Source organism: Zootoca vivipara, chromosome 5 (assembly GCF_965207765.1).
Source record: "Zootoca vivipara chromosome 5, rZooViv2.hap1.1, whole genome shotgun sequence".
NCBI classification, from domain to species: domain Eukaryota; kingdom Metazoa; phylum Chordata; class Lepidosauria; order Squamata; family Lacertidae; genus Zootoca; species Zootoca vivipara.
The window spans coordinates 60,278,915-60,306,056 of NC_142588.1; the positions used below are offsets into that span (position 1 = coordinate 60,278,915).

The window sequence follows — 27,142 nt, forward strand, 5'->3', positions numbered from 1 at the left end:
CCAAAGCCAAGCCGTTGCTGTAGTAACTTCTAATAACACCCTACCTGATTACCCTTTCCCTTCTTGATTGGCTTTGCTAACGCGGAAAGAGGGAGGATCAGGTAATAAAAGTGCATTAGAGCATCGATGCTCAGGGGGTTATTAAGCTGCTGTATGTTTGATAACAAAGCTGCCTCCCCGTGGCTATAATTGTACCCGAACATGTAGCTGCAGGTGAGGAGGCTGGGCTCACGGTTGCAATTAAGGACGGGCAAATCTGTCAACATGGGTTTCTCTTAGTTACTCGTTTTTCCAGTCTTCAGTTCAGTTTGCCACTTTTCCACATCAGTTTGCAATTATTATTATTATTAAAAGTCCTCAAGGAAAATTGATCAGCATTTGGGTATGGATTTCTCCCGATAAGACACACTTTTCCATGTGATTTTGCCTAATATATACATTTTTGCAAGCTCGTTTCCTCTAATGTAAAGCATTTTCTAAGTTATTTTCACTAAGGGACCATTAGGTACAGTCGTGGACGATTCTGGGGTTGCAGCGCTCATCTTGCTTTATTGGCCGAGGGAGCCAATATACATCTTCCGGGTCATGTGGCCAGCATGACTATGCTGCTTCTGGCGAAACCAGAGCAGCACACGGAAACACCGTTTACCTTCCTGCCAGGTATTTATCTACTTGCACTTTGACGTGCTTTCGAACTGCTAGGTTGGCAGGAGCTGGGACCAAGCAATCGGAGCTCACCTTCCCTTTCGGCAAGCCCTAGGCTCAGTGGTTTAACCCACAGCGCCACCCGCATTTCCCTAATATATACATTTTTGCAAGTCAGTTTCCTCTTAAGTAAAGCATTTTCTGTTATTTTCACTAAGATGTGCATACAGCTGCAGTTCTATCTCTGGGAGTAAGCCCCATTGATCTCAGCTGTGGGACTGACCTTGGAATATACTATATGTATTGGATCATGGTGTAAGTTCTCTTTCAATAAGAGTTTTGGTGACATGACATCAACCAACTTACTTGCATACGTAATACATTCTATTTGGGTTTCTTTTGCTCGGTTCCTTTGACCGTGTCATTTACCCTTGCCCAAACTGCAGTTTGCAAAACCAAACAGAACTTTGCATCTGATCCTTGAAGGATTTGGGGCATTCTAGTCTGCTCAATTACTATAAATTGTCTCAAGATGCAGCAGCTTAAATAGCAACCTGTTTTGCAGTAGCTTAAGCAGAATCATACGCCTGACAAGCAATGGCTTATCCACCTCCCCATCCTTGTCCTTAAATGAGGCCAGCACAGGGTTTCATGATTCTCCATGAATCTTATGGACAAAGCAAAATGTCTTTGTCCTTGTCCTTTCAGTGCCCCTTAATAAATGGTGTATTGAGTGCCTGTCAAAGCAAGGAAAGCCCCCCCCCCAAAAAAAGTTACTAGGAAGGTTGAAGAGGATAGTATATGTTGTTAAGTTCAGAAGTTAGCAGACACCTATTTCTGCATGCAATCAAAATGTCATATAAATATGGTATATAAATAAGTTACACCATACTAGAAAGTTGACCGTAGCTTATCTATTAAAAAGGAGGGTCAAATGAAGAACTATATCTATAAGAATAGCAGGACAAAGACCATCATTCATTATGTCAAGACCCAATATTTCTGCATAGATACCGAAGGTTGAAATCCTGTATTATTTGGACATAAGCTCCATTGAATTCAACAGGGCTTACTTCTAAATTAGATATGTGCAGGATTGCACTGGAAATCAGTCTTCTTTATTTGTTAGAGCTTTATTTATTATATCAACCACAGCGTAATGAAAAACAGATGCAAACAGATGCACAACATAGTATCCATCACCACGACAAACACATAGCATTTTAGCATGAAGTGTATCAACAGGGCTGTAAACATTGTTTTTTAACAAAAATCTGTCTGACTTCAGTGGCAGTAGCAAAAGATAGAATTATGTAGCAAATGATGATTCAATCTATAGGCATTTATTTTATTATTTATTCAGCTATTATGGAGATTCCTCCAGGTGGTATTGCTGCCAAACCACGACATTCTAATCTCTCTAAAGTTATCTTCCCATCTTTTAAAAGACCTGATCTCTGGCAATTTTTCAGTAACACGACTGCAGTGTCAGCCTCTCCTTATGAGGAATGGATGAAGGAGTTGGGTATGTTTTGCTTGGATAAGAGGAGACTGAGACTGAAATATGATAGCCTTCTTCAAACATCTTAAGGCCTATGACATGGAAGATGGAGGAAGTCCCCCACCCCACCTGCTCTGAAGGGTAGAATTCAAACCAATGGATTCAAGTTACAAGAAAGAAGATTCTGACTCAACTTCAAAAAGAACTTGTTGATGGTAAGAACGGTTCAACAGTGGAATGGACTCCCTCAGAGAGTGGCGAACACTACTTCTTTGGAGGTTTTTAAGCAGAGGTTAGGTGGCCATATGTCAGGGGTGCTTAAATGAAATTCTTTGAGATGCTTTCATTGGACTAGATGACCCTCGGGGACCTTCCCAAGTCTACAATTCTCTGATTTCCATCCCCCCTGGGAATATTAAAAATCATCTTGCAGTGGAATGTGATCCGCTTGGCAGTCCGGGGTTCCTAAATTATACGCCTAATAGGATTAGTGTTGCACATGGTAAAATATCCCCCTTTTGCTTTACCACAATGGGCTAGTTTTATTTTGAGACATCTGTTTGCTTCCTTGTGCAGCTTGAATAAGAGTCTGGTAAGTAGTAGGGCAATGTGTTCCGAACAGGTTTTCCACTAGGGCATTGCTCCCAATGGTCACATTTCTCTTCTCTTTCTTGTTCATGAAGTTCCACAGGTGCAAAGCATAGGACTCATTGAAGTCTGGCTTTGAATCCCACACTTCGTAGTACTTATGCCACAGTTTGTAGGGGATGGGATAGAAGCGCTGGGGGTGCAAGAAGGAAATGTTGTGACAGGTCTGATCCTCCACATTATTGAAATCGGTGAGGTTGCACAGCCTCCTTAGCATCCTTGTGATTAAGTGAGGGCCCTGATTTCCCCAGATGGCTCCATTGTAGTGCTGAACAAAATCTACCATGCAGTCCCAGAGGAACCAGTGATGGCGCTGGAAACCAAGGATCCCGTTGCTGGAGAACTGGGAAGACTGGGCTGCCAAGAAGTTGACCACTGGGATGGGTCGGATGGAAATGACATCGGTGTCCATATAAATCCCACCGTATTTCCACACCATTGCAAGCCTGATTGCATCAGAGATAATATAGACCCAGTTCTTCTCCTGTGTTGCATTCACCTGCAGAGTTAAACATGGGCACAGAATCAAGGGACAGCCCCTAGCTCCTGAGAAAATACTCCTTCCTTCTTCCTTTCAATGCCTGCAATATGTCCACTACTGGAAATTCAGGAATGCTTAGCCCTGTGGAGCAGCCCGGGTGTCACATGTATGTGATCTGAGGTTCTAATTCTGGATGTGACTTCCCACTAGAAAAGATCTCACCTCTACGCAGGCATACTTTTGTGTAGGGCCTGAACGTATCAGCGGGTTCACTGCGTCAATCAGTATCCCAGCTCCTACAGAGGCCACTTAACTTGTGAGTGGGAGCAGAGCCCAGTGGTAGACCACAGACATCATGTTTTGCCTGTGGAAAACCCCAGGATTAATTCCCACTATCTCCAGTTAAAATGATCAGGTAGGTGATGTGCAAAACTTCTGCCTGAGACCCTGCCAGTCAGAGTAAACAACACTGAGCTGTGTGGGCATATATTTAGTGTAAAAGGAAAATATCAATTTTTAACATGCTGAATAGGAATACTGTAGCCAGTTTATTCAGAATCTCTGGAAAACAGAAATTGTGAATTTGAAACTTTGAAGCCCAGTGCAAGTGTAATATATGATGGTGTGTTCTTTTTCATCATATTGACTCTCTCTTCTGAATTCTCCTTACTATCTGGGCTGATTGCCATGCATGGTGATTACTAATACTGTATTGTATACGGTAAAATGAACCAAAGGATATAATAAAACATGCTTTGAAGTTGCATCTTCACCAAACATCACTAAATCTAAGCATACAATGGCATTTCAGTGTCTTGGTAGGAAAAGGCAGCTAACAATTTCTTTTCCTTTGCACTGATAAAGTCACCAGTGAACAGTTTGCATTTTTAAAAAAGGGAAATTGGTCACCAAAATTATTTTGCAACTAACTTTGCAATTAATGCATCCCACCAGAAAACGATACTTCTTTCTCTCTCACCTGATGGTGCCACAGGAATAGAGGTGTGTCCTGGAACAAAATGTCTATCTCCAGGGGGAAAAGGAAAACATTCTTCATAGCTGATAAGAAAGACAGTGAAGGGGAAGCCAACTTGAAATCTGTCATTGTGCTATTGTCCAGCCCTTGCATAAAAAAAATGATGGGTCTGTCTGAATAGATTCTAGCAGCAGATTCCACAGAGCATAAAACCAGTGGTGGAGGCTGTAGACGGTCAGTTGTCTCCAGAAAGATGATACTTCTCCCCTGGGAGAGGACATCTTGGGGCATCATGAGTTGTTTAGCAACAGGTTTGCAGGAAAAGATGCAACCAGGTTCTAGGGAGAACTCATACAATATCCCAAATGCAAACAAAAAGAAGATACAAAGGTACATCTGGCTGTCCTTCAGCATGTTGACTGATCCTCCAACTTTTGATCTTAATAAAAATAATAATAAATATTAGTCATACCTTTACTCTTCTTCACACACACACACACACACACACACACACACACACACACTTGTTGCACTCTTGCTTTTCAAAACCTTAACAATAGGTGATCGCCATCCTTCTTAGCAGAAGGTTGTGCCCTATTAACAGATTATGTAGGGTTGCAATGGAGATGTGGGATGAGGAGCCTTATTGACAGTATGAATGAATTCTTTCGGTCTCCTGAAAAAATATATGATTAAAATGAATGGTTCAAGCAGGAGTGTGAAAGCTATGGCCCTCCAAATGTTGTTGGACTCTCATCAGCCTCAGTCAAAAGTAGCCAATGGCCAGGAATGATGGATGTTTTAATCCAGCAACATCTGAAGGCCCCCCAGCTTCATCAACCCTGGTTGACAATACAATCCTATATAAGTCTCATTATTTTCAGTGGAGCTTACTCCCAAGTAAATGTGTATAAGATTGCAGACTGCATTGGGGGGGGGGGTTCGTTTCCTTTCCTTTCCCATCCCATCCCATCCAATTTCTAAGGGTGCAAAGCAAAGCTACTCACTATACATGCAAACCATGGTAAAAGATCTGAAATCCAGCAAAAATCCTGGAAAGACCTGCAAATTCTAGGGAGATAATTAGCAGACACTCCAGGATGCAGCAGCATTATTCATGGTAAAATTCAAAAAAATAAATATAGATGTCCTCTTACCACCATTTCCTAGATTCCCTTGCCCGCCTAAGGGGATTCTTTTCCTGGGCCACTTAAAGAACCCTCCTGTTACTGAATAGACTCCATTGCTACTGCTGAATTCAGTGTTCCCAGTGGGGCTGCATTCAGAAAATGAACCAAAGTCTGAATTGATTCCCTTCCCAAGCACCAGGCTTTCTCTTCCGTTGCAGACAGGATGCTGATGGGATAAAATTATTTATGGGAGCTCTACCTTCCCTATTGATGATTAGTGTCTCTGTCATAATATGGATGCCGGAATGAGGCGAATAGGAAGCCCATGTCAGGTCTCTGCTGTAGCAATATCAGAGATGGATGGCAGATGAATAAAATTATTAATTGTTCAAAGTTAGAAAGAAAAACAAAATGCCACCTCTCCAATTCTGGGAGGGCAATACTGTTTTCAGGAGAAGATGAACATCCCTTCTTCCCAGACTCTGATGTGCTGAGATTGTGTCAGCCAGCTTGCTTGTGCGGCTATTTTGAGAATGCCCTCAATGAGTCATAGATCATCTTAAACCCAATGTCTTCAACAGATGCCCTGCAGTACTTTAGGCCATCTGTGTCTGTGTAGGAGACTTCAGGAAAGGTAGCAGCTGGGGTTCGTATAGGTTAGCATCTTGGGTGTTGCTCCATGTCTTCAGCCTCAGTTCCTCAGAAACTGGAGACTTTATTGAATTCAGTTGCAATCTCTCCAAACATGTCTGACTGATTAAAAAATAATAATAACCAAAAGGTATCATCCTCTCAATGTTGGTACCTTGGAACACCCTCTAGTTTGCAAAGGACAAGGAACGGCTGTTCTGTCTTTCCCACAGCATCCATCTTTTGCATCCAGAAGATCATTTTTGCCGTCAAAGGAGTTGGAACTGATTAAGCACTGCTCCTTCTGCGGAGAAGATCTTTTTATCATTGCAAGACAAGTGGCTGAGTGGAGAGTTCGCAAGGCTCTCTTCAGCCAAGATGCTCATCTCAGTGCTGGCTGCTTAATAAATGTTATCCACTCCTTCTCGGCTTTGCCTATCATAGCAGAAACTTTCAGCTGCAATGTTTCAGCCAACAGCACTGGAGTCGTTTCAAGTGATGAGCAGTAGGAAGAAGGCTGTAGACTCTAAACAGCATGAATAATTTAATATTCTCGGAAGCATCTGATTGTCATTAAAGCATCATTTTGGGGAAGGAAAGGCCTGTTCAAAAGGTGTGTCAGGGTAATTTTGCAGATTAATCCCTTTTCAGTGAATATTCACTACTCTGCTATACTCAAAATCAGGATGCTAAAGAGAAGTAAGATAAATTATCATTTTCTTCCAGTGCATATTTGCATGTGCTTCTTTTGCTCTCTTTTAGGGAGTGTGGAATGTTGTCTTCAGCAAAACATGATTGGAGCCATTGATGCCAGCTTTTAGGTGCCTGGCTAAGGCATTCATGTTTGCCCAGACTTTTGGTCATTCCCTTGGAATGTACTGTTGTAAGACTTTTGACCTGTTTTGTAGAGTTCATTATTATTATTATAGTTATTGTTGATGGAGAACATTTTGAAATCTTGTCCTGTTGTATTTCTTCTGTAGGTATGGTTTTTAAATGATTGCCAAACTGTGTGGTATTTTGTGGATTCGTAAATCACTTTGTGTTTTCAGTGTTTCCGAATGCTTAGCTTTGGATCAGACTGTGGCTGAAAAGCTTCTCTTTGGTGCTGATCGGGCAGATCTAGGATCTAGAATAAGGACCCTATTGCAGAAACAGTGACAGGTCTCCAACCCCCTGTGACACTGGACCACTACAGTACACCACTGCACAGGATGTTTTCCCCCAGGGTTTAACTGAAGCATGGGAAGCCTGCAGAGTGCAGACCACTGTTGAGATTATAGAATGAAAAAAAGGACACACACAAACAACCTTTGACCACCTTGGAAGTGAAGTAAACATGGAAGAAACCATGAGAATATAACTGATTCACCACCCCAACCTCTTTGATCATTTTTGGATGCAATTTCTTTTCTCATTAATAAATGAAGAATGGTTGATAAGATGCAATAAATTTTCAGCACGACGCTAATTTATTGGGAAGCTGATCACCAGTCCCAAGGTTGCATACCCAAATGTGTACTGTTGCACTAGCTTATAGCCTATAGCTCCAAAAGCTGAACGCCTTCTTCTTGGAATATGGCACATATTAACTATAGACCTTGTAGTGCTTAACACCCCTTTGTGGTAGGCATATTTCACGTCTTTGATTATACTGTCTTTTTATGCAACTTCAATGTATTACACTAAAGCTGCAATCTGATGCACACTTTCTCATTGGGAGTGAGTCTCAATGAACTCAGTGGGACTTCTCTGTAAGCATAAATAGGATGTTGCTATTTATATATTTGTTTATTCCTACAAGTATTATTTAAGAAAATAAAATGGTTCCTTCCTTCCATTTTCTGTTGAAAGAGATGAAAACATTTCTGCTTTTGTCACAGCATGCTCAGACCTTTATGCACCCTCTTGAAATGGCCACATTCATTATCAGAGAATAATGCATTGCCCTGAGACTCAAACCACTCAACAGAAACACCATATTTCTCTCTCTAATTTTTTTTAGAAAATCTTACATGATGGGTAATCAAAATCCATCTTTTTCCATTTTTAATAAATATAAACCAAAGTAATTAATCTTCCAATCTATATTTCTCACTGTTTTTGTTGTTTAATTCCCATATGATGCATTTCAAAATAAATGAGAACTTACCAGCAAAACATGGAAAAGCAGAAGATTCTTTAGCAAGCAATGGTTAGATTTGGGTCCACATATATGGTGAAGAAGTTGCAGGAGAACCTTTCATATCCAGGACATGCACCACTGTTTCTAACTTCTAACGCAGCAACCCTAGAGGTGATATTTGCACATTACTTGCCCTGAGATAGGCAGAGGAAACAAATGCTACAGGTAGGGAAGAAACAAAACCGCCAAAACATGTACAGTGTAGTAATAAGAGCTTGCCAGCAGAAAGCAGCAGACAAACACTTTGGAGTGATAATAAAGTAGCAATGTACTGGGAATAGCATAAAGGCTCAGCTGGAACAACACAATCTGCAAGATTAACATATAACAGATAGCTCATTTTCATCAGTGTTCTGGAGTGGGTGAATCAGTAGGTTGAATCCAGACTAAGCAAGTGGTGTTTTGTTACCACTAAAATCAATGGGACTTAAGTTATTCATAACTCTATATTAATTTCAATGGGACTTGTGCACTTTACAGTGTAATCTAACAATATTTACTCAGGTCCTATTGAATCCAATGGGTCTAATTTCCAGGTAAGTGGGGTTAGGATTGCAGCCTTAGCGCGGATCCAACCCAGTGTACACACAGCGACGGAGGAAGCTGCTCAGGCGCCTGGGGTGGCATGCCCAGGGGCAGGGTGCACTGCCCATAGGGGCGGGGCAAGGGTGGGGTGAGCTGCCCATAGGGGTGGGGTGCACCACAGGGCCTCCGGAGTCTCCCTGCCTCCTCCCACTCAGCCACCCTATGGTTTGGTTTACTTTGGTTTATATTTATTAAAAATGGAAAAAGATGGATTTTGATTACCCATCATGTAAGATTTTCTAAAAAAAATTAGAGAGAGAAATATGGTGTTTCTGTTGAGTGGTTTGAGTCTCAGGGCAATGCATTATTCTCTGATAATGAATGTGGCCATTTCAAGAGGGTGCATAAAGGTCTGAGCATGCTGTGACAAAAGCAGAAATGTTTTCATCTCTTTCAACAGATGTGGGCCCATCGCGTCTCTCCCAGGAGAGACGTGTGGCTCAGGTGCGCTGCAGGCCCCATGGTGAGTGCAGCCTGGCATTTTGTCACCCTCCTCAGTGGTGACACCCAGGGCGGAACGCACCCACCGCACCCCCCTTCCTCCACTCCTGTGTACACATGTTATCTCCTCACCACCAATCCTCTGCTGAACGCATTGTAAAGGAGAGATTCTTGAATGCAACTCCTTTCCCAGCCTCCTTGGAGGATGATGCTGTGGTTCTCAGAAAAGGATATGTTATATACTCAACTTGCCATTTCTTTCCCTGGATGCTGTCAATGGGTGGGGGAATGAGAGGAAAATGTTTCATTGGGAGGGGGGACATAACCCAACTGCACTAGGTATCTGTGGCATGCCTCTTGGAATGTTTCCACCGGGTGCCTCCATGTGAAGAGATCTCACCATGATCTATGCAGCTTTCTTATAGACCATCTTTTGCACTAAAGTTAAACTGCTGGATAGTTGCTGGTCACAGGGATGATCTACTAGCAAGATTCATGGAGTGGACGACCCATTCTTCTGAAACATATTCACTGTGGACGTCTATGTGCAACACACATGGATTCTGGGGGCATAACTTATGAAGGGGGCTAGAGTGTATCAATGATCTTGTGGGTTTCCCTACTTAGATTGCTGGAATGAGAGGCCTAGTTTCAATCCCTCGTTGTCAGGCATGAACTCCTTGGGTGATATTAGGCAAGTCACTGCCTTAATTGCTTTGGTGATTTTCAAAAGCAATTTCTTTCCTCATTAGTATTTGGAGAACACTTAACAAAAAGGTGGGGGGATTTTTTTTTGGACACAGAATTAATTATATCAAATAATGGCAAGCTTGTTGTGGTGTGAAGCAAGCCAAATGTGGCCTGATACAACCCTCATCTTCCTGTAAGAGAGACTCAGATAGCAATTTACGTGGCCTGTTGAGACATCATTACCAGCCCACAAGCTTGCCATGTGATAAGACTTCTTCCATTCACAGTTAATCCATTCTTATTGCAACAAAGCTCTTTCCATTAAATCTTATCTTTGCTTTGATAACCAATTAAATAACCAAGCAAGCACACTTAGCGTATAATGGTTATGTTATTTACAAGCATTATATGGCAAACATAACAGTAAGAATTGGTGCCTAGCCTTCTAAGAAGTGAGACCTGTAACCAAATTTTGCCTTATGGACTGTGCATGTTCAGGAGACAGGCAGCTCCCACTTCCATTTCTCCCTTCATCCTCATTCTCTCTTTTTGTATTTGTACATAGTGCTTGTTATTGTTCCTTAGAACTCACAGGGCAGATAGAACAACAGTAGGTGAAGCCAGAGCCAATGAGAGACAGAGCCAATTCACTCTAGTTTTGTCTCCATCTTACGGTACTTATTTCTCTTCTTCTGCAGGAGCAAAACTCAGGCTGAAAAGGTGACCTGTAGTGCCACTCCCTGAACTGGTGGTAAGAAGGAAGGCAGGTATGAGGCAACCCTGTGCTAGAATAGGTAGTGGTGGTTTTCTTGGAGTGAGCAGCCTCTCACATCCTGATAATTCAGCGTGCATATCCCACATTCTTCCACCCTGATATCCACAAAGATCTATTTTAAAGCATATTTTGGGGGAAAGTTCACAGCAGTGAGAAGGTACCAGTGGTGTGTGGTCAGTGAACTAGTGGGACTAGGCTAGTTCCCAAAATGTCCCCTGGTAAATTAGAGTGTTAAAGTATGGGGGCAACTCCTTCCCAAAGCCAAGGAAGCTTCTGTCCAGCTTAGGGAGGGAGGTGCAATGCTCACACATGCAACGTTGACAGCCTGCCCCCAGTGGCGGAGCTTCATGCGGAAAGCAGGTGGAAAGCAGGCACGGGCGGGGCTGGCGTGGGTTCTGGGGGCATGGTGCACTGCCTGTAGGGGCGTGGCACACGTTTTGGGGGCAGGGACTGCTGCCTGTGGGGCGGGGCAAGCCAGCCACAATGGCACCCTCAGGATCGCGCTGCCCGGGGCGGAGCACTCCCATCGCCCCTCCCTTCCTACTCCCCTGCCTGCCTCCATCACCTTCGCAAGCTGGTGCCTCTGGCCCTAACTGTTCCTCTATTTAAAAATATCACCGCACACCACTGAGGGGTACATTTTAGGAGCAGAGCCAAGATGAATGGGGTGGATCGGGGCTAGAGCCAGAGCAGATCTTGGTGACATGACTTACGGATGAAATCTGATAGAAGTTGCTGGATCATGTGTGCTGCCTGTCAGAATCTGAAGTTTACTGGCTTCTCAGAACCCAATGCTGTTTATCTGACAAAACAGTTTACTGGCCAAACTAGTAAAGTTGGCAACCTTGCACTATCCAGGATGCTCCAATATCGGGACCTGTCAGAAGCTAAATAAATCTGGTTTCAGCTCAGATGTTGGCCACAGGTAGTGGATTTTTTCTGGAAGAGAGCTGGCAGAAACACCATGTGTTGTAGAATATTTCCATGTTTGCTTTCAACATGGGACAGATCCTGTTGCAAAAAAACAGCTAAAGGATGTAGGACTTCTTAATGCAGTCAGAGCAGAACAGAGCAAACATATACTATGATAAGATATCTAGAAGTTTTACTCCTAATGCATAAATAATAATGGGACAAGGATTATGCAACAATAGTTCAGTTTAAGTTGGTATTATATATTACAAATATTGTATTAAGAGGTGCGGCATAGATGGACCATTATTCCCCATTTGTAATGCGAACCTCTATACACAATCAAGAAAAGAAGCAGATTGAATCTCCCTAACTCTGGCTAAGAAAAAGACAGAAGGATAAATTGACATCAAGCACATTATTGTCCTATACACAGAGATAAATAGAAGGGCAGGAGGAAATATTGGGCAGCACATTGGCACAATGCATGCTAAGATCTCCAGTGAAGATCGAATGCAGTTTGCTAATGCATACCTATACAATTACTGGTAGCAGTTTGAAAGCACATCAAAGTGCAAGTAGATAAATGGGTAGGTATACAGCGGGAAGGTAAACAGCATTTCCGTGTGCTGCTCTGGTTCGCCAGAAACAGCTTTGTCATGCTGGCCACATGACCTGGAAGTTGTACACTGGCTCCCTCGGCCAATAACGCAAGATGAGCGCCGCGACTCCAGAGTCGGTCACGACTGGACCTAATGGTCAGGGGTCCCTTTACCTTTTTATGTGCTGTGCTTAATCTGCCCCTCTGTTTTTATACTCCAGACAGGAAGTAAAACCAGGATGTTTATAGTGCCCAGGATAGCCTGCCCATACATGGGTGTTATACTGTATTTGGCTTGGCATATTACACTCCCAAATCATTACACACCAGAAAACCTTGATAGGTTATGAGCTTTATCCACACTCTGAGATACATTCTAATGACAGGCTCTCTCTAGTCGGCAGCTTCTTCCAATCCTGAGATCACTTTGGTAAGATGCCGGTGCTGTAGAGTTGCATATATGGTTGGATGTAATAGTCCAGGAACTGCCACACAGGGCGCTGATATGCCTCTGTCACTGTGTGATTGGAAAGGCAGGCAGTGAGGATGAAGACGGTGACTAGCAGGACGGTCAAGACAATCACCAGCAGGACACCAGCAAAGTGCCACAAGCCTATCAAGACCCAGGTGATCTTTGTCCTGTGAAATAAGAAAAGAGAGGCCTGCAGTTTAGAAAGACAAGGCAGGGTGATGCTGTCCTCTCTTGGTCCCAAGTGACGATCTGTTGATGGGGCAAAATGAGCACATAAGCAGCTGCCGAAAGGTTGTCACTCAGACCAGAGAGAAGTTTGGGCTTTTAAAGAAGGAGAATTGACTCCAAGGGTTTTTAGGAAGTGACACCAAAAGCACCTCTGGGGGGGCCCTTTCGTATTATCTGAGCACATTATGATCACTGGTTTTGTAATGCGTTTAACTGGAAGAAATCCATTTTGGCTGAAAAGGAAGATACATTCAAGTCAATCAAGGTTGACATTGCATTCCAATTACAGAGGAGGAAAATGCAACACAAACAGCATTATTTAAACATCTAATGCCACAATAGCCTAAGATGAACAAGGCAATGGACCATTCAATTCCTTCCTATCTGTATGGTTCCATGGCTAGTATGTTTGATTTGAATGTGGCAGAATCATGTTCAAATCCCTGCATCAATAAAGCTCTCTGAAAGGGTTTAGACCAAGTCAGTATTCCTCACCCTCGCCTTCTTCCCTGGAAGTTGGAGATGACAATTGTTAAGTACATTCGCATTCACGCTTCAGAGATTATGAACAATATGCTTTGCTGCTTCACCCATCCCTGTACCCTCCATGCCCAGTTACATGCCTGCTTCTACACATCTCCTTTTAGTTTGACAGTGTCTTCCTTTTCCCCTTGAATGGGCCTGATTTGTAGAAGATGCTAAGTAGCATGCCTGGGAAAACCAGGTGGACAGGGCTGGTCACACCTAATAATACCTTTCATGTACTTTGCTCACTTGTAGTACCTATTAATTAATCCACATCAGAAAATGGGCAGTTTCAATATTAAAGACAACCATTTGAAAAAAAACACACATCAGTACTTCTTCCACATATCTTGACGGGTGGAAGGAATTCACTGTTATTTATTTGCATTGTCTGCATTCATATGTACTTTTCAATGCTCTCTGTTTAGCATCTAGAGTTTTTTCTTCTTTTCTTCCCTTTTGCCAGTGGTACTTTCACAGTGTTGTGGTTAATGAAGGTTTCCAAACCTGTAACAGAATCTTGCTGGGTTTGTTTAGTCCTAGCATTGTTTGGAACAGGCAATACTGCCATGGATGAAACGTAAAACCCACCTCTAGATTCTGGTTATTTTATGGAATTTGGTACCATAGTCAGTTAATCGTAGAGTTATGAAAATCCAAGCAGAAGTCGCACACAGTCTCACCATAAATAATGGGGACCAACTCCCACTTAAAGTAGTATGACTAAATGAAATATAAGCCAGAGGCTATTGCTGCAAATTGTTATACATTTATGGATGCGTGTTTTTAAAAAGTGAGAAGACAGTGACAAATAGTAAACATTTTCTTCACTAACCTACCACCACAAAGCTGTTTCTTCACAAATTTCTCTTCTCTTCGCATTTTTTCTTCCTGTAGTTAAAAAGAAAGTTGGAAAAAGTTACCCCTCCAACACACATACAGTTGGAGTAGTAAATGAACAAGGAACTCAAAGCAGTTCATTTCTGTGAGTTTTAAAGTTCTAAACTGTGTGAATCTCCAAAGTGAAGTGAGGAAAATGGAACTGGCTAGCCATGCAATGTTTTTTTCTGTCACCAGAATAGCCATGCTGCCAAATTAAAACCACAAACTTCTCCCACCATGCCAGCTGTTGTGAGGCAAGCCCAAGTTTGCACTACAGCAGTTAGAACAGCACCTAGGGCTATTTTAATCGCTTGTGATGAGGAATATATAATAAGAATAGCCCTTTCTGAATGAACCCAAAGGCCTTTTTAGTCCAGCACTGTGTTTCCTAAAGTGGCCAGTGAGATTCCTTACCATTGTTATTTCTCAGCCACTGGAATTCAGAGGCATGCTGCCTCAAATGCTGAAGGTAGCATATGGCCACTATGTCTGGTAAAACAGCAAAAGTGTTTTACTTGGGAGGCGGTTTACTGAAACACAGCACAGAGGCTGAAATTGGGTCACAAACTAACAGCAAAATGACAAAACATTCCCTTGGAGTAGTGCGCTAGGCTCTTGTACCAGATTCTACACTTTGCTACCACTGAGAGGAGAGAGTAAGATCAGGCTGATAAGCCAGAACTTGTAGGACAGCGCATTCCTCTTGGCTTTCTAACAAGAGAACTACTACAAAGCATCAGTGATGTAGAATGTGAGCTTATGATGCATTCGTTGGCCACATAGCATGCAACACACATCTCCTTCCTTTCAGAAGCTGTTAAATAGCATTCCCTCTACCTTCACATCCAAACACAAGGGGGCAACCAAGCCTCCGACGCTGCTGGCCTGACCCTGCGGGGTTCAGCTGCAATAACTGTGTCAACTTTATGTATAGCATAAAATCAAAACCTTCCTGTTTATTGATCGATGAACTAAAATTCATGCTCACAAGACTGACCAGATAGCTTTCTCTTTATTGGGTAAAACAAGATTACTGACCAGTTCAGCCCTGGCCATTTCATACATCAAGCTCTTTGGGTGAAGGTTCAAAAACTTGCCTGGCAACTTGCTCTGATGTCTGAAATAATTGAGAAAAGGTTGGATCATTAGCAAATTTTTGTAGCAGCTATTCTGTCTCTCTGAATTACAGGAATGTTCTCTTTGCAGCCCCAAACAGGGCAATGCACAAAGTCCTCTGGTTCATTGAAGAAGAAAATGTTGTAAGGCACATGGATAAGCCAGATTCTGGCTCTCCCTGAGGGAGCTGGTAGCCTTCTAATCAACATTTCATGATAGGACCATGATAGGAGATTTTCGATTCATCCACATTTTTAAGTGAACTGATCTTCTTTGCTCCTCAGGGACTAATGCAGAGATCAGAACATAATTATGTTTCAGATTTCACCAAATTTTACTGTACAGTTATTCACTCCATTAACGTACCAATACAGTATGTATATTTTAGGATAAAATATGTTTGGGAATACATATTTTACATTGAAATAAAATACTGTCCATGCTTGAATATTGTTTTGTGATAAAATATGAATTTACGTACACTTCTGTATTTGCATTCAGTAATGGCTTTTTATTTTGAAAAGAATTAGGAGATTAATGTGGAAACATTGATGGAATGGGTTTATGAATAAACACATGTGAAACTGACCAGAAATGGATTGATCCTGAAGTTATTTTGACATAGCATACTACACATGATGCATGCAGAGCCAGGATGTACCGAAGATCACATTGTAAGCATAACACATCCACATTAACAGGGTGGTTTGGTTATAATGGTTATAATGTGGCAAATGATATATTCCCCCACCTTTTTAGTACATATGTACATGATGATAAAATTCCCTTTAATGACTATGAATTAGAACTAAAAGATAGGTCCCCTCCTCCCAATTATTTAACAAGGCAGACAAATATATAGTGTTTGTGGTACTGGAATTCAAGCTCAATACCTGGCCCAACATCAAATCACTGAAGGAAAAAGAAGATTAAAAAGGTTTCTCTCACAATGCTAGTGGCTAAGTACATGCATAATAGTTTAGGATGCAAAGTAAAACACTTTCAGTTTAACTCCTAATAATTTGATGCTCTTTCAGATACAATGTAGATTCTCTGTGGGTTCTTTACGAAGCAGTTCCCTTTGAATATGAGGACCAATGTGGGAGTGCATAATAAATGCTTCTGAAAATAAGGAATCCCCTTAATTTATGAATTTATTTCCCAGATCATGGCTGACAGTGAATCAAGCTTTCAAGCAGCCATTTCATCATACATAAAATCAATTACTGACTGCTGTGAACTGAACTGAACTCTGAAGAGCCAGCTGGCTAAAAGGTAGCCAGGATGTCTGGAGAATAAGAAAGAGGAAATTGGGAATAGCGCTGAGAGCACTTGTATGACCACAAAGATGGCCCATAAGCAGTCTGTCTGTGGAGCCATATAGTTTCCTTTTACAAAAGGAGGAGCATTTTCTCTTCTAGTTAGTTCTAGGATGTCATTCTGTCTCATCAGCACAAAGCAAACTGCTGGCATTTTCCTGAGATGTATGGTGGTACCTCAAGTTACAAACGCCTCAGGTTACAAAAGCTTCGGGTTACAAACTCCGCTAGCCTGGAAGAGTTACCTCGATTTGAGAACTTTGCCCCAGGGTGAGAATGGAAATTGTATGCTGGCGGCGCAGCGGCAGCAAGAGGCCCCATTAGCGAAAGCACGCCTCTAGTTAAGAACAGTTTCGGGTTAAGAACGGACCTCCGGAATGAATTAAGTTCGTAACTAGAGGTACCAGTGTACACCACTGAGTGGAAAAGGTTGTGTGATAGAGGGACAGTCTTGAGGAGCGCTTGTGGTAATTCTGTTGTCTTTAAATAAAGAGTCCATGGCCAAGGAAAAGCATGGTTACAGAAGAAGTGCCTGGCCAGTGCCTGGCCAGAGATACATTGAGGTCATGACCTAGCCAGTGCCGGGTCTATGGCCAGGCTGGGTGGAGCAGGGCGCCATGGTGCCGGCCCGCCAGGGGGGGCGCCACGCAGCTGCTCCCGCCCGCCTGCCGCCCGCTCTGCCGCGCAGCACTAAGCGCTGTGCGCTAAGCCCGTCCACTCGCCGCAGAGCAGCGCCCTCAGCGGCCATGCTGCACGCTGAGCCCGGCCGGCCGCCCGTCGCGCTGGAAACGGGGCGGCGGGGGGCGGCGGAGGGATCCGTCGCACCACGGCACCAGGGCGACAAAGGTGCCTAAGACGGCCCTGAACCTAGCCGAGGCATCCCCAAACTGTGGCCCTCCAGATGTTTTGGCCTACAACTCCCATGATCCCTAGCTAACAGGACCAGTGGTCGGGGAAGATGGGAATTGTAGCCCAAAACATCTGGAGGGCCGAAGTTTGGGGATGCCTGGCCTAGCCCAATGCCGTTTAAGTCCAGACCATGTGATGTGTATGTGTGAAATTACATAGATGACATAAGCAATTCATGAATGAGCAGGCCAACCAGAGTAATTAAAACTTGAAAGGTTGTGTTTGAAACATATTTGGTGAAGAATGAAGTATGGATCTAGATAAAAACAGAGTGATGAGTTTACTGGCCTTTGGTCCAGTAAATTGGTTTTGCATTTTGCAAAGGTTTACTTCCATCAGCATCTATACTTTGGATAGTAGACTGCACCTTCTGGGTCAACCTCTGGCACATCCTCATCAAATATAGCTCAGGAAAACGATATGAATCTGCTGTTTCCTTGACCGCTTGCAGTCATAAAATAACCTCAGCTATTCCTTGCTGTCTCTTTTGCTCAGTAGTATTACATATGTTACAGCTGAAAGCTGTGCTCTTCACTAGAAGAATTACCATGACTTTGATTCATCTGACATGCTTCAAGGACTGACACTGGTTGCAGAAAGGATTGGACTCATAGAGGAGTCTTACCGAACCTTGTCTTTCGCAACAGCTGACAGCTCATCCTGCAGGCTTTTCTCTCTGTCCTGAAGCACCTGAAAACAAAATAATCAGCAAGTCCACTTCAAGTTTCTGTTTCTTCATCCTCCCCACAGAGATCCCTTATAATCCCCACAGATCAAGACCTAGAGCCATTTTGTATAAATTCCATGGGTAGCTGGTGTGGTGCCCTCCAGATGTTATCCATGTACACTCCTTGCTTTGACAATTCGTGGCCTCTCCATTCCAACAACCAATGGGGAAATACCCAAATATTCAGAATTCCCAAACAAAGCAGTGCTTTCCCATGCATGTTTACTCATAAGTAGGGGTGGGTGTGTCCTTTTCAGTTCCCCCAGTTGCTCATTTTTCAAATATAAAATCCAGTTCTCCACAATTTACAGTAACTGTAATTTTTTAAGAAAAGAAAATTCTCATGAAAAATTATCAGCATTTTAGTGTGAATTTCTCCTAACAAACACATTGTTGCATGTAGTGTACACATTATTGTGTACTAGTGTTGTGTACATTGTTGTACTAGTGTACACATTATTGCAAGCAATTTTCCTGAATATGATGCATTTTTGTATGCTATTTTCACTAATGTATTTTATTCACGCTTCCCCTTAATATATGCATTTTTGTAAACATTGTTTGGCTGGAGAACTGCATTGCAAAATTTGGATAAGTGAATTTCAAAAGATTGTGTTTTAGTTTGTGTGTTGTTTTGGAAAGTATGACTGTGATAGATTCAGATTTAATTGCACACTGAATCAAATTTTTCCTGCATTTCTACTCAAAAGTAAGTCCCACCATGCTCACTTGTGGTTACTCCCTGGTAAGTGTCTTTAGTGCTGCAACATAAATTAGGCAGCTGTTGCTTTCCTTATTCAAGTCATCAGTGGTTAAGCATTTCACACAGATACCTGTATTTTCACTTTGTATTCTTGTATATACTCTTCTAGTTCCCAGATTTGGTGTTTCATCTGGAAAAAAAGAACATGCCTTTTTTCTTTTGTCCCATCCTTGTAATGCTTCTTGCCTTGGGTTTTTAGTCAGCACACTTATAATTTTTGCCTAGTATGATCATACCAATTCCAGGTGTTTTATCAATATTCAAGGGATAGATCAGACATCACTAGGCACGGCCAGGCTGCCTGGTGCTCACCTTGAAAATCAATCAGGCCCCCTTATCTTTTGGTTTGAAACCCTTTTGGGGGTTGGGGTTGGAATTGAGCAAGAAAGAGGGCCTGATTAATGTCAACCTTCCATTGCCTTCTACCCCCCTTTGCCAAAGATGGAGTAGGTGTTTCTCTTTGAGGATGGAGAAAAGATAGAAAATTTTGCAAATTGGGAGGGGAAAAGCGGTCCTTGAGGTATTATTTTGTATCTTATATTGTTTATTTGTAACCATTTCAAAACTGTTTCCAGTAGAGCTTTGAAACATTTTCCTACTTTGCACATGGGTTCATATCAGGGATTCCATTTGTAGCAACTGTAACAGTTATGCAGATAATATGGGGAGGGGAAAACCCATGTATGCCACCTTGGACTCCTTGGAGGAGAGGTGGAAGGTAGGCAAATGTGCCACAAAAGGTTGGATGTTTTCAGTTCAGCCTTTAGCTAACTGATGACTCATCACTGGAAAGTCAAGCGGAGAGCTCTCACAGCAGGAAGATGAAACCTGAGAACTCAGTGCCTTAGTCCATTGATGGAGACAGCAGCCACAGCAGTGGCTAAGCTCTAGAATGATGAACAAGCAAGTTGCTTAGGATCTCTCTCTGGGACCAAATAGAGGAAAGTATATCAAACAGTATTAATGACTAAAAAGAAGATGGGACTGCATTGCTCACTGTTAAACAGCAACATTTTACTTATTTTTATTATTTACTTATTTAATTTGTTTACCGATCCTCATCCAAAGATCTCAGGGTGGTTCACAACATAAAAATACAAAATGACAACTCAAAAAACATAATAATAATAATAATAATAATAATAATAATAATAATAGAAAACACCAAATAACTCCCTTCCCATAAACATATTTAAAACGACATAGAATGTTAATCAAAGCCAAAGGCCTGGTTAAAGAGAAATATTTTTGGCTGGCATCTGAAGATATGTATGAAGGCCCAGGTGAGCCTCTCTAGGGAGAGCATTCCACAAGTGGGGAGCCACTGCAAAAAGGCCCACTTTCATGTTGCCACCCTCCAGACCTCTTGTGGAGGAGGCGCACAAAAACGGGCCTCAGATGATAATCACAGGGTTGAGCTCAGTTCATATGGGGAAAAGCTGTCCTTGCGGTATTATTTTGTATCTTATATTGTTTATTTGTAACCATTTTAAAACTGTTTCCAGTAAAGCTTTGAAACATTTTTCTACTTTGCACATGGGTTCAGATCAGGGATTCCATTTGTAGCAACTGTAACAGTTATGCAGATAATATGGGGAGGGGAAAACCCATGTATGCCACCTTGGACTCCTTGGAGGAGAGGTGGAATGTAGGAAAATAAATAATAAATAAACCCACTGGCAAAATTGTGCATGTTACAGCCTAATTGATTTCAACGGGAGGGTTAGCCCAAAGCAACAGAACCCAGAACTGCTTAACCTTGGCTCGGCTGTCTCCTATGTATATGATAATTAAGTTTACCTTTGTAAAAACTTCATCCTCCTCACCACAGGTCAGTTTGCATTCCTGGAGCTCTCTCTAATTAAAAATAAATATATAAATTTTCAGTTGGCAACATCTCTGAAGCAAACGCATGTAAGACTTTTGTTTTCCACTCTGGCCAAGAGAGCCAATCCTCAGTGAAAGGAAACGGCCGCCTTCCAAGAGAACACTTCAATGCCGCTTGTACTGGAGACCTTCTCAACAGATTGTGCCTCTCACTGGAAATCCATCTGAGTGCTAATGTATAGCAAAGTATACACATTTATAAATCTTTGGAGAACTTTAGATGAAGTCCCTTTAAAGTATACAAAACACGTTGAACTAAAAGGCCGATGCACACTAACAGAGCAATCCAAACCCTCTTTATGTCTTGCTGAGGTTGGGTTGGGTGGAGGTGTTTCTATGCCAGGCGTCAGCAATGTTTTCTGCCCGTGGGCCGGAGGATTCCCACGGACTATCATCCATGGGCTGGACATGGGCCGCACAGGCGCAGAAGCGATTTCCGGTGCCGTGCCGCCCATGTCCCAAACACCGGAAATGGCTTCTGTGCATGTCTGCTGCTGCACAGAAGCGATTTCTGGCGCTGTGGACATTTTGAAAATGTCTGCAGCACCAGAAATCGCTTCTGCGGCTGCGTAGACGCGATTTCCGGCGCCGCTCGGCAAGTCGCTGCGCCACGCTGCGCCAGTTTATCGCAGTGCACCGGGGACTTGCCGAGCAGGTGGCTCGGTTCACGGGTGGCCCGTGGGCCGGATAAACGGCCTCCATGGGCCGTATCTGGTCCATGGTCTGGAGGTTGCCGATGCCTGCTCTATGCCAAGCTCTGCAGGCTAAGCTGGACTTCCACCAGCCGATGATGACAGAGTGACGCAAGAGTCACTCTACTGGTGCAACACTTCCACTTGCTAGATAGCAGTGAAGTCAGTGGAATTCTCATTAATAGTAACCAGCAAAAGCCCCAAAGTGGGGAGGCGAGGGGCTGAGCAGGCACGGGATCTTTTGTATTCGAAGCCAGTCTCGCTACCATCACACAATGACAGTGGACCCAATCTGGGTCTCATCTTTGTGACAGCTCTAGGGTGGCCCAGTGATCTTCTACACATACACACCACCTTCCACCTTGGCCACCATGAACCACAGAGGTGCATATGTGGCTGTGGTCTCACAACCCTGTGGTTGAGGGGAGAGGTTTGGATTGCATCCTAAAATCTTCCAAATCCCTAATGGGACAAAATGAAAATGACCTGACGATATTTTGGACTGCCATCTTTTTCAACTGCCCCCCCCCCCTGTATCTGTCATACCCAGGTGCTAGTGTGCAGAGCCAGAAGACTTTAGCACAGTGCAGCAAAAGAACTTCATCTCTTTGGAGTTCCACATAAACAGGAAATGCAGAGGTGACCAAAACAGGGATGTGTGAAATCTTCTTGTTTCCCCCATATATATGTCACCTTCACAAATACTGCTATCTCCTTTTCTCAATTGCCCATGTATTGTCCCCCATGTGTTTTGTATTAATTCCAGCGGGCACTTCTTTTAACCTTCCTCCTCCAACCTTCCTCCAACTTACTTTACTATTGTGGTTCTATAATATTACTCACTTTTAGCTTGTTGACATGGCAGCAGAGCTGCAGGTAACTCTGTTGGTTGATCTTCATCGATGCAGTCAATGCTGAGCTCTGGTTTGAGGCACAAAACACACAAATATTCAGATTCAGTCTCACCAATATGCACTGGCCAGCCCGAACCTTCTTTGCTATTCTGTTACAACCTCAGTGTTTAGAGGGCAAATCAGAAATGACACTGGTGATCCTAAAAAAGGACCCTCCTTCCCTCCTTCCCCCCTCCCTCCCTCCCTCCCTCCCTCTAATTAGTGGTCTTTTCTCTCAGTTGAGTTAATAGGAGCTTCAAGGTAGGGAGGAAGGAGTTTCAATGGGGCAATGTCATGGGACAAACAGGTAAAACCCCCTCATTCAGGCCACATCCATCAACTTGCAGGAAGTCAGGTAAGGGCAGTTGCTCAATGGAGGAGTCTGGTTTGCATGCGGAATGGCCCATGTTCAATTCCTGGCATCACCAGGTAGGGCTGGGAGAGGCCTCAGCCTGGATCCCTGGAGATCAGTGAAGACAATACTGAGTTAGGTTGGCCAACGATCTGATTTGGTGCAAGGGAGTGCCCTGTGTCCCTGGGGTGCTTGTAAGCAAAACAAAAGCAATGGGAAATCACCATCATGGACCTGCTTTGTCATTTTTGGCTTTGCTTTAGACATCCATTTCAGAATGACTGAGTGGAACAGTGTCTATCAAATAACACTAATATTTATTCCAGTAGAAATTAAAGAGTAACTGCAAAGCTATGCAATGAAAAGGACTGCGGTCTGTCAAAGCCTAGAGCTTCAAGCAAAACATTGACTTCTACAACAAGTGAGCATACAATGGAGATATTCAGGTATGCATGCTGTTTCATGCCTACTTTAAAAAGGCTTTGGTGCTGCCAACACAGGCATACAACAAAGAAAGATGAGCATCAGGGAGATAATAGATGTATTACATTTTTTTTAAAGGGATTCTTTTGACATGACTGAACGAACACTAATGCAACAGTGTCGATTTCCATTTCCATTTCAGAGTGGAAATCTGATGCAGTTATTCAGGACCAGCACAACGCAAAGACTGGTTCATGCACCCAAACTGGCATGTTGAGAATGTGGGTTGGGTGGGCCCATGCAGAGCTGACAATAGCAATTGTGCAAATCAGTAGTGATCAGTGGGGAGAAGCATCATCATTTAGCTGACCTGTCCCCAATTTCACTGCGCTTACTGGGCTGGCGTGGGGCAGAAAGGCAGCATGGTGACCAGCATGTCACAAACACATCCAGTGTTCCTTCTGGTGCATTTGCACCATGCCGACCTCTGCACTTGCCATACATGCCCTTCTCCCTCCCAGGAAGCTCAGCAATGCTAGTGACAGATCAGGTGAGCATCACCACCCCCACCTAACCACTACGGGTGTGAATACTTCATCAGAAATCCAGCCCACTACTCAACCTGCGTTTATTTTTTTCCAGCTCTCGACTCACTTTCAGTGGCTTCACGTTGATGAGGTGCTTGTGAATTATACACCTGCAGCACATTCACAAACATGGGGAAAGATAGGATATGGTGCACGTATGGAATTCAGAGGAAACCTAGCTGATTATTGGTGTACCTTCTCAGAAAGCATGAAGATCCTCAAGTGTAAATTTTCGTTATCCTTCTCCTGTGAGGGTCAGAAATTGCCACAGTTAGTTGCAAAGATTGATATATACCTGACCCTTTGGGCTGCGGCTGAAGGAGCACAACAATTCATTACAAACTAAAGAAAACCCCCAGGAAAGGGTCACACACCACTCAAAGTCCTAACTCTTCAATTCTAAGTTCCAGTGCTGCTGAATTTGATTGGGCTGATGCAAAATGAGTTTCCTGTGCTGTGCTAGCCCAGGCAGATGCCATAACAACAGCAAGTGCCTTCTGCTGTAGTCCTCCCTCTTTCTTGTTTTGTAGTGGTGTGCGAAACACCAGAGGGTCCACATGATGAATAGCTGTTCACAGATGGCAATATGGAAAGCCTCCAGGCAATTGGTTTTGCAGTCTCCTTATTTGTAGGGAATGAGCCTCCCATTCACAAGGCTCTCCCTCAGATTTGTGTAAGTTATTCTTTGCACAGCGGATGAAACATGATGAATACAAATAGGTCTATAGCTGGTAAGGGCTACAGAATGGAATCTATATTAACTGAAGTATTCATTCTATAGAAATATACAAGTTTTTGGTTTGCCACCAACATGGTAGGATAGTCTTGACCAAGGTGGTGCCTTACAGATGTTTTGGACTACAACACCCAGAAGCCACAGGGAAGTATGAGTTGTAGTCTAAAACATCTGAAAGGCATCAGCTTGGTGAAGGCTGTTGATGGAGGCCATTGACTCCACAGAAAATACCATACTAGTAAATGTCCAAAACTAATACGGTTTTTCTTTTTTAAAAATGATTATGGAATAAATATCACCAGACAGTGTTCACCTAGCTAACAAATCTTTGGGTTTTGTTGTTTTAATGATGCCATGCAGTGTGTGTGTGTGTGTGTGTGTGTGTGTGTACGCGCTTTAAACTCTGATCAGGAAGATTTCTTTTGCCTACCAGCTTTTTAAGATACTGCTCCTCTAAAGATGCTGTTACAGTCTCTTCTTCTTGATTTTTCTTTGTGGCTTCAATCTCTGTTTCTAAATAGGTTATTTTCTCTTCAGCTTGCTTTATCCTGTATATTGTTGAGGTAATGATGATGATAGTGTTGATGATAACAACAAAAACAACAACAACAATTCAAAGACTTGTACCCCCCATTCTGCCCCAAACAAGACCATCAAAGCAGCTAACTATCACAGTAAACCACTGATGAATAAAGAAGTATACAAATTACTTAAATAAGAATAACATTTAAAATAGCAACAGTGTTACACCACCCAAAAATATTTGTAGCATGCAACTGATTTTTGTGAAGTTTTCAGGGGAAACTTGGTAAGGTTCAAACCTTCTGAAAAATAATTGTTCCCAAGCTGGAATCAGCCATTCACTCAACACCCCATTGATTATTGACACGTGCCTTTTGAGCTCAGCTTTCATGTTCTTCATAGCTCCTTGTAAATCCAAAATATTTGCCTTGATGTTGTTCCCTTCTGTAATGAGGCAGTTGATTTGATCTCGCAACCATATATTTGTATGCCTGGACTGGAAGATGGAGGCTCCTTTTGCTGCTATCCAACTGTCCCTAGTTGGGATATTAAAAGATATTATACAGTACCTTACTTATTGCAAACTTGGGATCTAAGAAGAAATGGTGTTCAAGTTAAAGTGGAAGACCTGCAGAAGGATTTACATTTGTGCAACAGGACTTCTCTCTCACCTTGCACACCCTTGAAATTGGCACAGTATGGGTCAGTGGGTCTGAAGAATCTCCAGATGTTGAATGCTGACCATTAACTTAACACATGCAGATGTATACAAATAATCCTCTTTTTTGGTGATGTGTAAGTTGCCACCCTGTTTCATGCTCCCCTCCCGGTTGACCCCACTTCCCTTAACTTAAGAACACTTACCTGGCATTTTTGGTTCCTATGTTGACAGCTGTAAAGGCTTCAGAAATCTGCTGGCAGAAATGACAGTTTAAAAGAATTTTTTGTTTAGCTTCCAAAAGCAAAATAATTGCACATAATGTTTAGTGCAGACAGTTTTCCTTGTCCAGAGTTCACTGTTGATATTTTTCAGCTCAATCTTTTTTCAGATGACCTCAGTAGTTTGTTACCATGAGCCCCCAAAAGAGCCACAATATGCCTTCCACATTATTTTTGGTCATTAACAGAATGATAATATCAGTTATAGAGTCTTGTTTTTCTCCTTTCCTTTACAGTGGCACCTCATGTTACGTACCGCCCCGTTACGATTGCTGTGGGTTGAGCGCTCCGCTAACCCGGAAGTAGATGCCCCTTGTTGCGACCTTTGCCCCGGGATGCGAGTGGTCGGCAGCAGCGGGAGGCCCCATTAGAGAAAGCGCGTCTCATGTTACGAGCGGTTTTCTGTTATGAACGGACCTCCAGAACGGATTAAGTACGTAACACGAGGTACCACTGTATTTTGTAACCAGTTATGCAAATCTGAAATTTAGGCTCCTCTTAATCCGAGGCCCTAAACAGTAGCTTACGTAGCTTAGAGGTCTACCTACAGGGACTGCTATCATAGCTTCAATGTAAGCTATAAGGAGGACACATGTCTCATTTCTAAGCCAGGTGGCTTTTTCTGTCGCTTTACCCAAAGAGTGGCACATGTTAGCAGTTGAAGCAGAAACTTCACAACAACCATCACCACCACCACCCAATTCTTGGAGGGGTCCTGCTTAGCCTACTTTGAGAAAGGAAAGCAGAGGTTCCTTTCTCACAACCCACCAACATGGAACCTTCTGCATGCAAACCAGATGACCACCCCTGAGCTGTGGCCCTTCCCCCAAAGGGCTCCCTTTCAACAACGCCTGTGGGTTAACACAATGCCATGCTCCATCACAGCTACAGTTCTTATGAAGCTTCAGAACTATAAGCAGCCACACAGAGACCCACCCTTGCTCATTAGCATCAACATTACCTTTGCTTC

General features: G+C 42.9%; 2 protein-coding genes across 2 annotated transcripts; both read right to left on the bottom strand.

Moving 5' to 3' along the window:
* Positions 1 to 2,524: 2,524 nt before the first annotated feature.
* A4GNT (alpha-1,4-N-acetylglucosaminyltransferase) lies at positions 2,525 to 4,676 on the bottom strand. The gene is made up of 2 exons (XM_035133752.3): positions 4,255 to 4,676; positions 2,525 to 3,293 (listed from the first exon to the last, which is right to left on the bottom strand). Exons 1-2 carry the CDS (start codon positions 4,663 to 4,665, stop codon positions 2,670 to 2,672), a joined length of 1,035 nt encoding a protein of 344 aa, XP_034989643.2. The 5' UTR covers positions 4,666 to 4,676; the 3' UTR covers positions 2,525 to 2,669.
* A 7,876-nt stretch (positions 4,677 to 12,552) lies between these two features.
* Positions 12,553 to 26,822, bottom strand: LOC118093908 (uncharacterized). The gene is made up of 12 exons (XM_088669888.1): positions 26,717 to 26,822; positions 26,098 to 26,185; positions 25,605 to 25,769; positions 25,142 to 25,259; positions 24,171 to 24,221; positions 22,564 to 22,641; positions 20,942 to 20,998; positions 19,212 to 19,271; positions 18,277 to 18,341; positions 15,346 to 15,424; positions 14,261 to 14,316; positions 12,553 to 12,839 (listed from the first exon to the last, which is right to left on the bottom strand). Exons 1-12 carry the CDS (start codon positions 26,820 to 26,822, stop codon positions 12,623 to 12,625), a joined length of 1,140 nt encoding a protein of 379 aa, XP_088526014.1. The 3' UTR covers positions 12,553 to 12,622.
* Positions 26,823 to 27,142: the final 320 nt, after the last annotated feature.